At 43.9% G+C, this 17163-nt stretch overlaps 1 protein-coding gene across 3 annotated transcripts in view; it reads left to right on the top strand.

Moving 5' to 3' along the window:
- LOC142141428 (cilium assembly protein DZIP1-like) overlaps window positions 1-17163 on the top strand; it is a 90416-nt gene that overhangs the window by 60100 nt on the left and 13153 nt on the right. For all 3 annotated transcript variants that reach the window (XM_075199904.1, XM_075199905.1, XM_075199903.1), the window contains 3 exons: window positions 962-1103; window positions 8204-8430; window positions 8732-8859. In XM_075199904.1, coding sequence (XP_075056005.1) covers window positions 962-1103; window positions 8204-8430; window positions 8732-8859 — 497 coding nt within the window. The remainder of the gene's footprint in view (window positions 1-961; window positions 1104-8203; window positions 8431-8731; window positions 8860-17163) is intronic.

Genomic DNA, 17163 nt, shown 5'->3' with positions numbered 1-17163 from the left:
TCAGAGTTTCCATTGCATCTAGGGAAGCTGAAAGTATCAAGACACACCTATATAACTTCTCAGCCAATTGTAATATGATATTTGTAAATTGTAGTACAACCTACTTTTGCTGGAGCTAAAAAGTAATTGTCTGGAATGTGAACAGACAGTTTTCAGAGACTGAAAATGAGCGCAAGCTTTTTCTTTTGTAAATAAACAATGATATAATTTTATTCTTAAAGTTTCTTTTGCTGAAGAAATTAAATTATTACTTTAACAACAACAACCGAAAAGTAGTAAATCAACAACTGAATGGCTTCAACATAAGCCTTCTGGACTGGCGCAGTCAGAGTCCTGACCTCAACCAGATGCTGTTGCATGACCTGAAGAAAGCGGTTCACACTAGACATCCCAAGAATATTGCTGAATTAAAAGTTTTTAAAGAGGAATAGTCCAAAATTCATCCTGACCATAGGGCAGGTGTGATCCGCAGCTGCAGGAAACTATGGTTGAGATTAATGCTACCAAAGGATGGTCAACTAGTTATTAAATCCAATGATTCACATACTTTTTCGACCCTGCTCTGTGAATGTTTACACGGTGCATTCTATAGACACATTAATACTTATATTTGTGTATTATTAGTTTAAGCAGACTGTGTTTGTCTGTTCTTGGGACTTAGATGAAGATCAGAACACATTGTTTGACCAATTCAGAAATCCAGGTTATTCCAAAGGGTCACATACTTTTTCTTCCTACTGTATACACCATTTTTTTGGTGGTGAATGCTAGGATTTTGCTGTTTATTTGCTTGTTGGTTGTACATAGTAGTTTAGCAAAAAGAGGATGATGAACAAAGACGGTCATGGTGTCCTCACTCAAAAGCATGAGGATCCATTTTTTATTATAACCCATTAGTTATGAACTCCTTGATCCAGCTTATTTATTTATTTCTTTATTTACTTTTTTCTCTTTTTCACAGGCAAATCTTACACTTTTGGAAGCACAACCTCTGATTCACTCCGTAGACATACAAAGTTCAAACCTTCAGCATTAAAGTCTTCAGTAAAAGAATTACATGCTAAACCAAGATACCCAATTCCTAGGACACGTTCCACTCCAAAGTAAGGCACCAGTACTTAAACGTGTATGTTGTAGAACTATGCGATTCTTGTGGCCTCTGATAAATACTCCTAATGCGTGTGAAGAAGGTTTTGCTTTATAAAAGATGTAACCCTTTTATTATATACATGGGAAAATGGTTGTTGAATTTGTTATTTAATCGAAAATACATTTTCCCTAAGAAATCTCTAATTTCATATTGAGTGAATTCTATAGTAGTTTATAGTAGTTACAGATGGACTGCATCTGTTTTAGACAAATAATGTGCTCCGGTAAATGTGTGATGTATATGCGCCCTCTTTGTCCACTCACATATTCTTCTATGTGAGTGTACCGTGGCTAAAGGTACTTGGCATAATCAGTGTTCCCTGTAAAAGGGTAATAATATATAGTTTATTGTTGAAGTGAGTGCAGATGATCTGTTGTTTGTTTGACTGTAAGAATCCGAGATCCTTAAATTAATTTGTATTTCCTTTTCTAGAGTTAAGTTGGTTTCCTCAAATGAAGGGTTGGGGTAGATTATTGCGAGGACGAGAATTACAACAATAGTTATAGCGACACTAAAATGGCGATCACTACAATCCCGATATGTAGGAAATACAGACCTACCAAGAAAGTGACAGTCAACATTTCCCACAGACCAGCTAAGTGCCAACAGGAGAAAATGCAGTCACTGTGATTGTCGTCACTTAAAATGGCGACTGTCAGATTGCCGGTATTAAGTGGGCAATGTGAGGACGTGCCGGCTTTATAAGGTAGAACCCTTAGTAAATAAACATAAAATAAAAAACGTGGGAGTGCATGCCATAAACACTATTAACCTTGGCAATGTTAGTGTTTTTTTCTCTTTCATCCAGTCTGGGGGACACTGCTTACCATGGGTTGTGGAGGGGAGCACGGGAGTTGGCACCTAGCTAGTTAAGTTTAGCACTGCTGACAGACCCCTCCCCTCTACAATCCCCCTGCCCCTTCCTGTTCAGTTTTTTTTAGGTGCCCATGGAGTTGGGCAGTGTTTTAGTACTGTTAGTGTTTTTTCACTTTATTTTATTTCATTCAATTCCTTTTTATAGGAACTCCTTTTTTGGTGGCAGACTGGGAGTGTGTTCTATTATAGAGAACACACTCCACAGAACAGCAGCGCAGGCACTGCTCTGTCAGATGAGAGCCAGAAGCTCTCACTGGCAGAGTAAATAGGGTGCCTGAATACTGAGTGACAGGCGGTCTCTCCGGACCACTGTCAGTCTTGGGGCCTCCCCGATAACTGGCGCTGCCACTGCGGGCATGGAGTGCCGGTTATCGGAAGAAACAAAATGCCGGCGGCCATCTTGGATTTCCGCGGAGGACAGAAATCAGAAAGGGGCCATACCAAGATCCCCCTCATGCATAGGAGGGGGCACCAGGGTGCAAATCCGCTGCGGAGACCTATATAGAGGTCTCCACTACTCTGCCATATACCACCTCTTTATTTTTATAAGGTGGCCTCTAAATATCTACAGAGAGACAGCATTAAGAGGGGGGAGAGCTAAGACATAGAGCTCCCCTGCCCTCCAGAGAAAAGTGGACTAGCCCGGTCTTCTGGCGCCAAGGAGAAGCCCGGGAAAAGGACACAGATCAGAGGGAGCAGGCACCAGGACACTGCTGTTGGACTTCTCCCCTGTTTGGCCTGTGGGCTAAGTATCTGATTATTTAAACACATTTTACTGTATTTGCTGACTGCAGTAGGGGTTATATTATAGTTCTCCTATTTGCCAATATATTATTTGGTTGTTTTACAAATTACAAGTACAACTTTTATGTCAGATTATTTGATTACTTGTTTTTTTCCACTGTTCTCTCTCTCTCTCTCTCAGTTCTCTCTGTCTCTCTCAGCTAAAGTAACTATTTAAGGCTGTGTGTTTGGTGTGCCTTCCTTTATATAAAAATGACAGATAAAGGAAAGGGCCCTATGGCAAAGTATTTTACATGTTCAAGATGTAATGTAAAATTACCATGTGGGCAGAAGGACCCGTTGGAGCTCTGCTCTGTCTGCGAAGCAGGGGTCCCCCCTGCGCAAACCCAGCATATTCCAGCACCACTGACGGAGGAGCCGGCCTGGGTGGCCTCCCTGACACGGTCGGTTTCCTCTTTAGCACAGATGGTTTCACAATCCAATCAGTTGCTATCTAGTGTGGCAGCCTCTGTGGCTAATAATGCTAGTTCATTAGACCTCCCTGCTTCCACAGGTTCTATTGGAACGTCTTTACCAGGACCTTCCTCATTTCTTACGGACCAGGCCCCTGTTCCTACAGAACCGGCATGGTCCACAGCATTTATAAAGAGGTAGGACAAGCTAAACCAGTTACTTGAATCCCCAAACATCCCGCCTGCTAAAAGAAAGCGGCCTAGTTCTGCTAATCCCCTTTTGGTCCTTTCAGACTCAGAGGGGTTTTCCGAGGAGGAGGGGGAAATAAATTGTGATCCTGACCAGGTTCAACCTTTGGAACAGGAAGAGAACACTAAAAGCCAATTTATAGATGATTTGGTTTTAGCGGTTAGACAGGCGTTGGACCTCCCAGAACCAGAGGATCCTACTCCTAGAGACAGAAGTCTGTTTAAGAAGGCCAAGAGGAAGACTATCCGTTTTCCCCCTTCTGTAGAACTCCGGGAGATTGCAGAGGGAGCCTGGAAACCGCCTGATAAAAGGTTCTCTGTTCCCAGGAGATTCTCTTCCCTGTATCCATTGCAGGAGGAAGACGTGGCTCGCTGGGAGACTATTCCTAAGGTAGATATTCCAGTAGCCCGTTTGGCCAGACACACTTTACTACCAGTCCCAGGTTCAGCAACTCTGCAGGATGCCACTGATCGCAGAGTGGAATCCCAGCTGAAATCTATATTTGTGGCAGCGGGTTCTTACTTTTAGGCCCACATTTGCATCAGCCTGGGTGCTAGAGCCATGGAAGCATGGGCAGACCAACTGGCAGAGGCCTTACAAGACTCTGATTTACTTCCCCTGGCTTTACATTTGAAAGGGGCATCGGGGTATCAGGTGGCCCAGAACTCAGCATCTGTGTCCTCCTCTATTCAGGCTGCATCTATTTCAGCAAGAAGAACGTTATGGCTGAAATCCTGGGAAGGAGATTCGGAATCAAAAAATTCAGTTGAAACCATTCCTTTTTCAGCAGCAGGTTTGTTCGGCCCGGAATTGGATACTATGATCTCCCAGGCAACAGAGGGCAAAAGTACTTCCTTGCCGGTATTCTCTAATAGGGGCCGGGTCAGCTCCTTTCGTCAACCCTTTAGGGGGAACTCCTTGCCTAGGGTACAGTCATTTAGAGGTAGACAACCAAATGCGCGAGGCTCCTCTACCAGGGGTAGATCCTCGTTTGCAGCTAGGCGCCAGGCCTCCAAGACCCAGGAAAAGCCTGAATCCTGACGACCACTCTATTCTGCCGGAGGTGGCGCCAGTGGGGGGACGTCTGTCTTTGTTTCAGGAACAGTGGGCAGCGTCCTCCCAAGACCCTTGGATTCGGGGCATTATAACAAGGGGGTACATGATGGACCTGCTGGGTCCGGTACCGCATCGTTTCTTCATAACCCCGCTACCCCGAGATCCAACAAGAAGACATGCAATACAGGCCTGTGTCGCCTCTCTTCTTTCACAAAGAGTCATCTGCAGGGTCCCATAAGACCAGAAGGGACAGGGATTTTATTCAAATCTGTTTCTGGTCAGGAAGCCGGACGGGTCCTTTCGGCCCATCTTAAACCTAAAGAACCTCAGTGTGCACTTACGGGTGGACAGATTTCGGATGGAATCCCTGAGGTCGGTAATAAACGGCTTAGAGAAGGACCAGTTTATGGCTTCCATAGACATAAAAGACGCATACCTCCACGTTCCCATTTGGAGCGACCATCAGTCCCTCCTAAGATTCACAGTGGGGTCCTCCATCTATCAGTTTCAGGCCCTTCCCTTCGGCCTCTCCACAGCCCCGAGGGTCTTCACGAAGATCATGTCAGTAATGCAGCGTGTCTTCACTTAAGGGGAGTTCAGGTCGTGCCGTATTTGGACGATCTGCTAATCAAATCCTCCTCAGAGATTTGCTTACGTCAGCACCTATCCCTCACCTTGGCAGTTCTCATGAGTCATGTGTGGCTGATAAACTTAAAGAAATCCCAGGTGGTTCTGTGTCAACGCATGGTTTTCATAGAGTTCTTTATGGACACCAGTCAGCAAAAGGTGTTCGTGCCTGCCGAGAAGATCAGTTCAATTCAGTGTATAACATCTCGGGTCTTGTCTTCTCCCAGCCCCTCAATTCACTTGTGCATGCGGCTGCTGGGAAAGATGGTGGCCTCCTTCAAGACCATCCCCTTTCGGTCGGGCTCATTCTCGGTGCTTCCAGTGGGATCTGTTGACAAAATGGTCAGGATCCCACCTACGCTTGGATCTCTAGAGGATCTCGCTGTCTCCGAGGGCGAGAGAATCGCTTCAGTGGTGGATGAATCAGGATCTCATGGCGGTGGCCAGGTCCTTTGCTCCATGGTCATGGATCATAGCCACAACAGACGCCAGCCTGAGGGGTTGGGGCGCGGTAGTCCTGCACCTCAGGCTCCAGGGCCTCTGGTCAGTTCAGGAATCAGCCTTATCAATCAACACGTTAGAATTAAAGGCAATCCTTTTAGCTTTCAGGGGGGCCCAGACTCTTCTTCAGGGCCACCCAGTCAGAGTTCAGTCCGACAATGCCGAGGCTGTGGCATATGTCAACAGACAGGGAGGAACCAGGGGTGCAGCTGCAATGCGAGTGGCAGCTCAAATATTCCTTTGGGCAGAACAGTATGTTCCAGCAATCTCGGCGGTGTTCATTCCAGGAATAAAAAATTGGGAGGCCGATTACCTCAGTCGTAATGCGATGATGCCTGGGGAGTGGTCACTCCACCCGGAAGTATTTCAGGCTCTAGTTCCGAGGTGGGGTCTTCCGGATATAGATCTCATGGCCTCCAGACACAACAAAAAAGTTCACAGGTATTGCGCAAGGGCAAGAGACCCCTTAGCGGTGGACGTGATGTCCATGTCATGGGAATTCAGGTTGGGATATCTTTTTTTCCCCCGATTCCCATGCTTCCTCGAGTACTCAGACGAATAAGACAAGGTGGTCGGCCGGTGATCCTAATAGCTCCCTCATGGTCGCGTCGAGTGTGGTACGCGGACATAATCTCCATGGCGGTAGGACAAGGATATCGTTTTCCGTCACGAGACGACCTTCTTCTACAAGGCCCCTTTCGTCACCAGAATTTATCTCAGCTCAGTTTAACGGCATGGCTGTTGAAGCCAGTCTCTGGAGAGCTAGGGGTTTTTCCCCCCAGTGTAGTGGACACTATGCTGCGAGCTCGAAAACCGGTTTCGGCTCGCATCTATCATCGTATTTGGCGAGCATATATTAGATGGTGCGAAAATATGTCCTGTCACACATCTTCTTTTCGTCTCCCTCGCTTATTGGCCTTTCTCCAGGATGGGCTGGAAGCAGGGCTCCGTTTAGGTTCTTTAAGAGTTCAGGTTTCAGCGCTTTCAGTTTTCTTTCACCTGAAGTTAGCGGACTTGCCAGACGTCAGGACCTTTCTTCAGGGAGTCTTACATATTCAGCCTCCTTACGTTACGCCTACAGCACCATGGGATCTTAACCTGGTACTGGATATGCTTAAAGGACCTCCTTTTGAGCCATTGCCTACAGCAGATTTTAGGTGTCTTACCTGGAAGGTCGTCTTTCTTTTAGCTATTGCATCTGCACGTAGGGTTTCAGAATTAGGAGCTCTGTCTTGCCGGGAACCATATCTGGTTTTCCACAAGGACAGAGCGGTGTTAAGAACCCTCCCTACCTTCGTTCCAAAAGTAGTTTCGGCTTTCCATCTGAACCAGGAAATTGTAGTTCCGGTCTTTTCATCTTCTTCCCATTCGGATCAACAGTCTATGGAAAAGTTAGATGTGGTTAGGGCTCTCCGCATTTATGTCAAAAGAACTTCTCAGATTAGACGTACAGATTCTCTGTTTGTTCTTTATGATGCTAATAAGAGAGGCTGGCCAGCCTCAAAACAGTCCATTGGAAGATGGATTACGGCAACCATTAAGCAAGCTTACTTAAAGGCTAACCGTCCTGTGCCTGAGAGACTTACGGCCCATTCCACCATATCGGTAGGGGCATCGTGGGCAGCGAGAAATGGAGCTTCTGCAGACCACCTTTGCAGGGCAGCCACCTGGTCCTCTGTCCACACCTTTACAAAATTTTACCAGTTTAATGTATTTGCATCCGCGGATGCAAATTTCGCTTGTAGTGCTCTACGAGCGGGGCTTTCAGAGTAGTCCCACCCTTAGGGGGCTGCTTTAGAACGTCCCCATGGTAAGCAGTGTCCCCCAGACTGGATGAAAGAGAAAAGAGGATTTATGTATTTACGTTAAATCCAATTCCGTCTGGGGGACACTGCGATCCCTCCCTTCTGCTTTTCTTCTGTGTGTTCTTATTTGATTGGCCTTTTCTCCTTGGGCATTTTAATTAACTGAACAGGAATGGGCAGGGGGATTGTAGAGGGGAGAGGTCTGTCAGCAGTGCTAAACTTAACTAGCTAGGTGCCAACTCCCGTGCTCCCCTCCACAACCCATGGTAAGCAGTGTCCCCCAGACGGAATCAGAGAAACGGATTTAACGTAAGTACATAAACCCTCTTATTTTATGTTTTTGAGTTTACTCTTTTGCTGCATCTGTGAGCAGTTTTATGGATAATAGAAATGTAGTAAGATAAAATTTGAACCATCCATAGAGGGAAAAATATGGCTATTCAAAATGATAATGAAATAGCAGTCATAAATCATCAGGCAGTTTATTTTGAAATAATTGAATACATTAGTTACTGCCACTTCATATCTTCATCTGAAGGATTACTCTTGACGTTTTACCGATAACTCTTCTAGCTAACAGTATTGTATAGTAAAATGACATCTTCTAATTAGTAAATGAGGTATCTTCCTGAGCTTTGGTTATGGTCATGTTATTTCTTTGTAAATTAATGTCACATTTACATGTAATAATAGTGTTTTATTTTACTTTATCTAATTTGTCACCCCGAATATTTCATTTCAGCACACCCCCATTTAGTTCTGATGACGAATCTGACATGCAGGATGTGCCTTTGCATTCAAACAAATGTTTTGATTCTGTGAAAACTAAGTGTGCACTTAGCGCTAAAGACTTTGTTGGCTTTGCGGCTAGTGAGAGTGACTCTGATGGTAGTGTACTGGAAGAGATTAAGCCACAGCCAGGCCACAAACGCTATACTGAGATGCAAGCTCCTGCCAAACAAGGACCAGGTAAAAAAATATGCAACTTAAATAAAAGTAGCAGATATTCAGCTTTATCTTTCATTCTTCTTTTCTATGTTTATAGTTGTAATTTTATTTTCGACAATGGCCCTGTGTCATCATTGTTACATTTTTGTGTGCATTTTTTACCCATTCATGGTTGCACATGTTGCATAACTTTCTACAGTTTTGTACATCACATTTTTGCCCTTAATTTATATAGCAGTATCACCTAATGCATTACAACAGTAATCCCTAACACACACATACATCTTTAATAGTTGTATATTTTTTTATTAATATTCTATAGCACCACTTGTGAAAGAACGTACTGAACAGCTTGAAATGGCAAGGTGTTCCCGTTCGGTTAACCCACCTATAGCTGGAGTTGATGTCGCTAATGTTTTTATGAAAAATGATCGGGATAAAGACCTTAAGGTGAGAGCTCTAAAACAAGCAAAATCATTTGACTTCAGTATTTATTACCAATATACAGGGTGGGGCATAAAGATCTCCCATATTTCGAGGTTCACTGTGTGAGCTGTAGTGGGGGTAAAGAGGTGGGCTAGATTTAATTTTTTAGGAAAGGCTCTGCCGTCTTTAGTACCCATCATGAATTGGAGCTGTGAACATCGGGGTTTTGTTGTTCAAGCGTATTATGAGAACAACCGTTCTGTGATAAAGATGCAGAGAGCGTTCCGTACACGCTTCACGCTAGGTCGAAATGCATCTGTACCAGATCGGAAAACGATTTTGCTATGGATTTCTAATCTTTGGGCAACTGGATCCGCACTGAATTGAAAATCACCTGACAGACCTAGGACCAATAGAACACCAGAAAATGTGAAATCAGTGAGATCATCCATTCAGCAATCACCAAGGCGTTCCGCTCATTAGCATGCCATGGCACTGGGGATATCAAGTCGGAGTTTGAGGAGAATTTTACATGCCGATTTTAAAATTACATCCTTACTAAATGATGTTGGTTCAAGAATTAAGTGAGGGAGATTATGCCAAGCGCAGAGCCCTATGTGAGAAAATTCTTGGAACAGTTTCCTGCTGCAGCCGTTCTTCTGAGTAGCGATGAGGCTCACTTCCACATCAGTAGAGCCATTAACCAGCAGAATTTTCGCTATTAAGCTAAACATAACCCTTGTGAATTCCATGAACGACCAATTCACTTTCCTCGCCTAACTGTTTGGTGTGCAGTTGCCGACTTTGGTGTGATCGCTCCTTATTTTTTGGAGGAAGGTGATGCAACATTAACTGTGACCTCTGACCGGTATGTTGAAATGTTGGAGACCTTTCTGCGCTCCGAACTGGACAATGTGGATATAGATCATGTGTGGTTTCAATAGGACGGGGCCACAGCTCACACAGAGAAGTGGATTAGCCGACACGACCACTAGATTTAAGTCCATGTGACTTTTTCCTTTGAGGATACCTGAAGGAAAAGGTTTTCAAACATCGTCCTCGATCTCTTCAGGATTTGAAGGAAAGGATCAGACAGGAAATCGAAGCCATTCTACCTGATATGACCCGGAGAGTGATGGAGAAATTCCGGGAATGTCTTCAGCAATGTATTGCCAACGACGCCGCCATTTGTCTGATATGATTTTTAAAACCCATTAAAACAAAACTGTTTTTTATGTTCTTTTCAGAAATAAATACAATGTTTTCCTAGACAGTTTTGTTAATTTTTTTTATAACTTTTCAAAATGTTGGAGATATTTTTGCCACACCCTGTAGAACATTCTAGTTATTAAAGTAAGAAATCTTTCAATATGTTTTTTTTAATGCAAAAAAGGAAAACACAATTAAATTATTTTTTGCTATCTTTACTAAGTAGTGAACAGAGAAGCAGCTATAAAGTAATAAATAACTTATTTTGCACATTCCTGTACATGCATTTGTATACATGCTGGCACATATTAGAGTTTATTTAAAAGCTGGGATAAATGTAGATACATGAGATTTTTCAGACTATTTTACTACATCTAGGTACAAAGCCTCAATGTGTTACCATGTGGCCACCTCCTTATGTAATTTTAACTTTTCCCTTAAATGTTGTTCCTTTACCCTTATTTATACAGTATATTGTATAGTGCATGACAGTAGCCATCAGTGCTGCCTTTATTGCAATTGTTCTAGTTTAACACATTGATTTATAAATACATTGGTTTGTATTTATATATTAATATGCATACCCTGTAAAATGTGTTCAATGCCAATTAACTCCCAAATGTTGGTAAAATTGGAGGCATAAAGAGTCAGTCTAGACTCCCAGTTAATTATTTACCTTTATTTATAGAACACCTACATATCACGTATCACTTTATAAAGACTATTTAATCATTCATCAGTGCCACCAATCCACCCATAATATATAGTCTAGATATAAATATTTTCCATCCCTTCTAGCGCATTAGACATTTGTATTCCCACATACATGTAAGGGGAAAAGGTAAAAGAGAAAAATTTGCTTGTTTGGGGCACTCTGTGATTTACTTTTATATAAAATTACAATCTGTATTAAAGCTCAGATCACGGTGGGGGCCCTCATGGGGGAATGGAGGCCCCCTTAGCCCAGGGGCCTCCATTCCCTTAATCCGGCCCTGATCTTGGGTCCTCAGCAGCTAAGTACCGCACTGGGAAATAACTAATTAATGAGGTTCCTTGTTGTAATAGAGAGAAAACGGTCATATATATGCATATATATATATATATATATATATATATATATATATATATATATATATATATATATATATATCTAACTACAGTTTAGAGTTTTATTATAGAAGGCTGTAAAGTTAATGGAGACAGTATTTTACATGAGTGTTCAGTTAAATTATTCTAAGACGTTCATTTTATTAACCAGATATTAATTTTCATACTGTTTTGAGGCATTAGCCAGGGTCAAAACAAAAGTGGTTCTACTATCTATTATCTCTGTGGTGTGATTGTTTATGGCCTGTCTGTTTTCCTTTTAAATAATAACACATAAATTTTACTTGACAGATACAAGTACTATTATACACATATAGTGGTTAAAACCTGAGGAGGAGCATGTCCTGTTCATATAGGACTGCTCCCCCTACACACATTGGTGCTCCATTGGAGCCAGTGCAGGGGATGTGACAGTTGGAGACAGTTGAAGAACCTCCTGAGCAGTTTTACCTCAGAAACTGCTTTAAAAAAACAACTTCTGTCCTAGACATGGTTCTGGAGGGATGGAAACCTTATATCAGTTTTATCTTACACATATCTGTACAAATAGATATCCGTAGAATATTTACATACTTTTACTAATTCCTTCACATAGATAGTCTTACTGTTGAGATTCTTTCTATTGTGAATATTTTTACACTATGTATATTAACACAAATTGTGTTGGGGAGTACAACTCTGGGTTTATCCCTGTAGAATTAGGAGATATGTATGTGTGTTTTATATAAACACATAAATATATATATATATATATATATATATATGTATATATTCAAAATAAAAAAGTAAATGAAGTGTAACTGGAACTATTGATATAGAGTTCCACAGCGCTGCGAAATTAGTGGCGCTATATAAATAAATGATGATGATGATAGAGTTGCAGGTTACTTATTTCTGTTGCATCATAAATATTGCAAAAACATGTCTGACAAAAGTAAAACAAACAAGGTGGAATATTTTACCTCTGCAAAATGTAAAACCAAACTAACCCAGTGGATGGTAGGATCTTGAGTCAGTTTGTGTGGACTATGATGCAGATGGCTAGGTGCGCACAGGGGCATCCCTCAGATGGGGATCCAGCATAGGCGACTGCATTGGGACAGTCAGTGGCAATGCTATTTCAGTTGCGCGCCCATTTTGCAGAGATACTCGCAGTGGATGCAATTATCACTCTGCTTCAATATGTATCAGTGCAGCTTTCTAAGACAGCTGCCCTTACGACATCTTCAAAGGTTGCAGGGGAAGTCTGTCCTATCAACTCTCCTTGATTCCCAGGGTCAAATCCAGGTGGAAATTTCTTGGTCTACTTCATTTGTACAGAAACTTGAACAATTAAATACATTTCTTGAGTCCACGAAAACACAGACTTCCTGTAAAAGGCATAAGTCTGCTCATCCTCTCTTGGTGGTCTCTGATTCAGACCAAAGTGGGAAAGAGGCTGAAGAGGTGTGTAGTCTGCCTTCCTCCTTCTGAAGAGTTGACGAATCTCATTGAGTCAGCATGGAAACGGCTAGACAGAAAATTGATTGTACCGTGTAGGTTACCAAGCCTCTTTTCACTTAGGCTGGGTGAGATGGCCCAATGGAAACAGGTACCATAAGGTGGATGTCACTCACCAGACTGTGAGTGCTTCTTCCCGTGTGTTTAGGAACCGTGGCCGTCCACCATCCTGAGGGTCTGCGCATGCGCAGCCCTTTCAAAACCTTCAGTACCTGTTCCTTTAACTTAATTGGCTGATCAGGCAACACTCCCTATTTAAAGCACCTGCTGTCCATACCTCGTTGCCTGATCTTGGAGTCTCATTCCCCATGAGCCTCTGAAGGTGTTCCTGTATTTCCTCGTGTATTCAGCGCTGCTGATTCCTGTGGTTTCCAGACCACTTCTACTCCTGTGGTTTCCAGACCACTTCAACTCTCCTGTGTTTCATCGTGACTGTTAGCTGATTCCTATCCGCTGCCTCCGTGCACTACAGTCTTCAGACCACTTCAACTCTGCTGTGTTTCATCGTGACTGTTAGCTGATTCCTATCCGCTGCCTCCGTGCACTACAGTCCTCAGACCACTTCAACTCTCCTGTGTTTCATCGTGACTGTTAGCTGATTCCTATCCGCTGCCTCCGTGCACTACAGTCCTCAGACCACTTCAACTCTCCTGTGTTTCATCGTGACTGTTAGCTGATTCCTATCCGCTGCCTCCGTGCACTACAGTCTTCAGACCACTTCAACTCTGCTGTGTTTCATCGTGACTGTTAGCTGATTCCTATCCGCTGCCTCCGTGCACTACAGTCCTCAGACCACTTCAACTCTCCTGTGTTTCATCGTGACTGTTAGCTGATTCCTATCCGCTGCCTCCGTGCACTACAGTCTTCAGACCACTTCAATTCTGCTGTGTTTCATCGTGACTGTTAGCTGATTCCTATCTGCCGCCTCCGTGCACTACAGTCCTCAGACCACTTCAACTCTCCTGTGTTTCATCGTGACTGTTTGGCTGATTCCTATCCGCTGCTCTCCGTGCTCAACAGTTCCAGCTCAGCTCTACTCTCCCGTGTTTCATCGTGGCTGCACCTGCTGGTTGCTATCCGCTACCTCCGTGTACCTGCAGAGTCCTGCTGGCTGCTACTCCTCAGTTCTACTCGTGTCTGCAGCAGCTGATCCGCTCTCCGTGCTTCTCAGTGTTCCTGCTGGTCTCTACTCGCCAGTCTGCATCGGATCTGCGCCTCACTGCTTTCATCTCGTCTAGACCATCGCTACTCTTCAGGGTTCTCCAGGAGTCCAGTTCTACATACTACTGCTTCCTGAGTATTTGTTCCCCTGCTGGTCTACCTACCTGTGCGCTGCACCTACTTGATTACCGCTTCACCCTCCAGGGACTTCGCATCCTGCCGGCCTCCAACCGGTCAGGTATCTCTGCACTCCTGTCTGACAGCCTGCTCCTGAACCACGGTATGCATACTTCTCATTGACTGTGCTGGTGTATTGCATATCTTGCTGGACTGAGTTGTTCTCCTCTGGAGCTTACTATCCGCTGAGACTTTTGCCATCATTGACTGTGTTCTCTTTTGGCCGGATAGTTTCTATGCCTTTGTATTATTGCAGTGCTGTTCAGTCATTACTATATTGTGCATGTCATTGTGGATCAAGTTCAAGGTGCCCGTGTATCCTCTGTATTGCAGTCTCTCCCCGTGCTTCTCCTCACATATATATTCAGTGGTACAACTTGCTAGAGGCAGACCACTGATTCCTGTTTCCAGTGTCACCTGTTCCAGTGTCCTCTCACATAGCAGTGGTACAACTTGCTAACGCAGACCACTGACTCCCCGGATACCTTCACCTGGATTCCATTCCTTCACCCAGACAGCGGTACAACTTGCTAAACGCAGACCACTGACTACCCTCACGTGTCCTTTGTCCATTCAGTTCCTCGTGTATTACTACATATATATTACCAGTGCTGCTAGTCATAGACTTTCCCGAGCATCTCTATCATCTGCTGTTTCCTGTTCCGTGATCACCCCGCTACCAGAGTACCATATTACCACCTATACTGCTCTGGTAAGCTTATCACCTGGTGATCCCTGGGTAAAGACTCCTAGTGCCCGTGACAGTGGATACACCTATAACGCTTGGCATGCCTTAACACTCTTTCTGTACCTGGCTCGGCTACTTGTAAAAATAGCACTCGCCGTAAAATAGAAAGTTATTTTGAAGACCATGCTTTCTTCCACACAAGTGGCTACAGAGATAGAGACTTGGGCAGATCAGCTTGTTGATGGTCTACAAAATTCTGATTTGCTCCCTCTGGCATTACATCTGAACAAACCTCAGGATATCTGAGGCAGCTCGGAATGCAGCCTTAGTGTGTTCTTCCATCTCCGCATCATTAGTTACAGATCGAAGAATTTTGTGGTTGTGTTCATGGAATGCAGATAACAAATCCAAAAAGTCCTTGGAATCTCTTCCTTATGTCAGCTCTGTTCTTTTAGGTACAGAGCTATACAACATCATAAGTCAGGCTACAGGAGGAAAAAGTTTCTTCCTCCCTATTAATGTCCAGAAGCCACGAGGACCTTTTTTTGATTCCTTTCGTCTACCCTGTCAGGGTGGCTTTTTAAACTGTGGACAGTTTTACAGAGGTAAGCCAATCACGTCACAGAAGGACAGACTGTCCTATTCCAACAAGTGTCCAGAGCCTAAGAACCCTGAAAAGCCTGCAACCTGCCGGGATTCTTCTTCACCTTGCGGCAGTTGTCTGTGGATGTCTCGCTTTGTTCCTGAACCAATGGGCGGTTTCCGCTCAGGATCGGTGGATTACGTAATTCATGGAACGTGGCGACATGATAGACCTCCATACTCGGCCACCTCACCGTTCTTTTCCACCACTCCATGAGACAAAGTAAAAAGATTGGCTATGAGATAGTTAATGATTTCTCTTATTAATGCGGGAGTAATCTGCCAGATCCCAGAGGGACAAAGGGGAAGAAGTTTCTATTCAAACCTCTTCCTGGTTCACAAGCCAAATGACTCCTTTTGTCCCATCGCAGATTGCAGTGGGGGACTCCCACTTTCAATTCTGTTAGGCCTTCCCAAGGCTCCTTAAGTGCCTTGTAGAGACCATAAGTATTTACAAAGTCTTTACAAATATCATGGTGGTCATGGCAGCACGGTTGTGTCCCCTAGACTTTGCATCAGTCTATACTTGGATAATTTTTTAGTAAAGGCTAACTCGGATAAGACCCTCCGACTCCATCTTTCGGTGTTCAAACAAGTGCTGGAACCAAAATTTACAGTTGGTCCCCTGTCAGAGAATGTTTTTTATTAGCTTTATACTGGGCACCAGACTGTAGAGGGTGTTTCTACAAATCAACAAGGTGCATTTTCTTCAGGTCTACATCCTACTATGTATGAAACTAATAAGTGTGTATGAAACTAATAAGTGAGATAGTCTCCACCTTCGCTGTACAGAGAACTCCTTCACATCCGTCCCTGCCCCATTGGAGCTTGCAGTCTAAATTCCCTAATATAGACACACACAGACAGACAGAGACTAGGGACAATTTTGATAGCAGCCAATTAACCTACTAGTATGTTTTTGGAGTGTGGGAGGAAACCGGATCACCCGGAGGAAACCCACGCAAATACAGAGAGAACATACAAACTCGACACGAATAGGGCCATGGTCGGGAATCGAACTCATGACCCCAGTGCTGTGAGGCAGAAGTGCTAACCACTAGGCCACTGTGATGCCCGTTTGTCCTGGATAATAGTCACAGGAATGTTGGAGCGGGATGGAGACTCCCCAGATATTGTTCTGGGTGGAAATCTATGTCCCTGCAATATATATTTATCCTGGGTGTAGATAATTGGGAGGCCGATTACCCAAGCAGACGCACCGTGTTGCTAGGGGAGTGGTCTCTACTCACGGAGGTGTTTCAATATTTGGTCCAGAAGTGGGAACCTTCGGATGTGCCCCTCATGGCATCTCGACAAAACTGCTAGATGCCCAGGTTCTGCTCAGGACCAGAGACCCCTTGGCGTGCATGGTGGATGTCATGAACATGATATAACATCAGACACTGCGGAATTTCAGTAATCCTGGTTGTACCGGATTGGCCATGTCGAGTCTGTTATGCGGACTTACTGCGCATGACAGTTGATAAAGACGACTTCTACATCGCTTCTGCAGTGAGAGTTTCTGGACTTTGGGCTCTCTTGTTGTGAAACTTATCTGGTATTCCATACTGACAGGGCTGTATTCTGCAAGATACCTTCCTTCCAACAAAAAGTGATTTGGTTTTCATCTTAATCAAGAGATTGTGTTCCCAGTCTTCTGGAGGTGACTGCCTCTTCATGATAAGGGATCTTTACCATAATTGGATGTGGTCCATGCTCTAAGAATGTTTGTGGACAGGATGTCCACTATGCGGAGGTCAGATTCCCCTTTCTTGTATGATCCTCACAACAGTGACTGGCTGCCTACAAAACAAACTGCTGCTAGGTGGATAATGTCCCCGTCA

The sequence above is a fragment of the Mixophyes fleayi genome, chromosome 2 (genome assembly GCF_038048845.1).
Source record: "Mixophyes fleayi isolate aMixFle1 chromosome 2, aMixFle1.hap1, whole genome shotgun sequence".
Classification (NCBI taxonomy): Eukaryota; Metazoa; Chordata; class Amphibia; order Anura; family Limnodynastidae; genus Mixophyes; species Mixophyes fleayi.
This window is presented reverse-complemented; position numbering and strand designations above follow the sequence as displayed.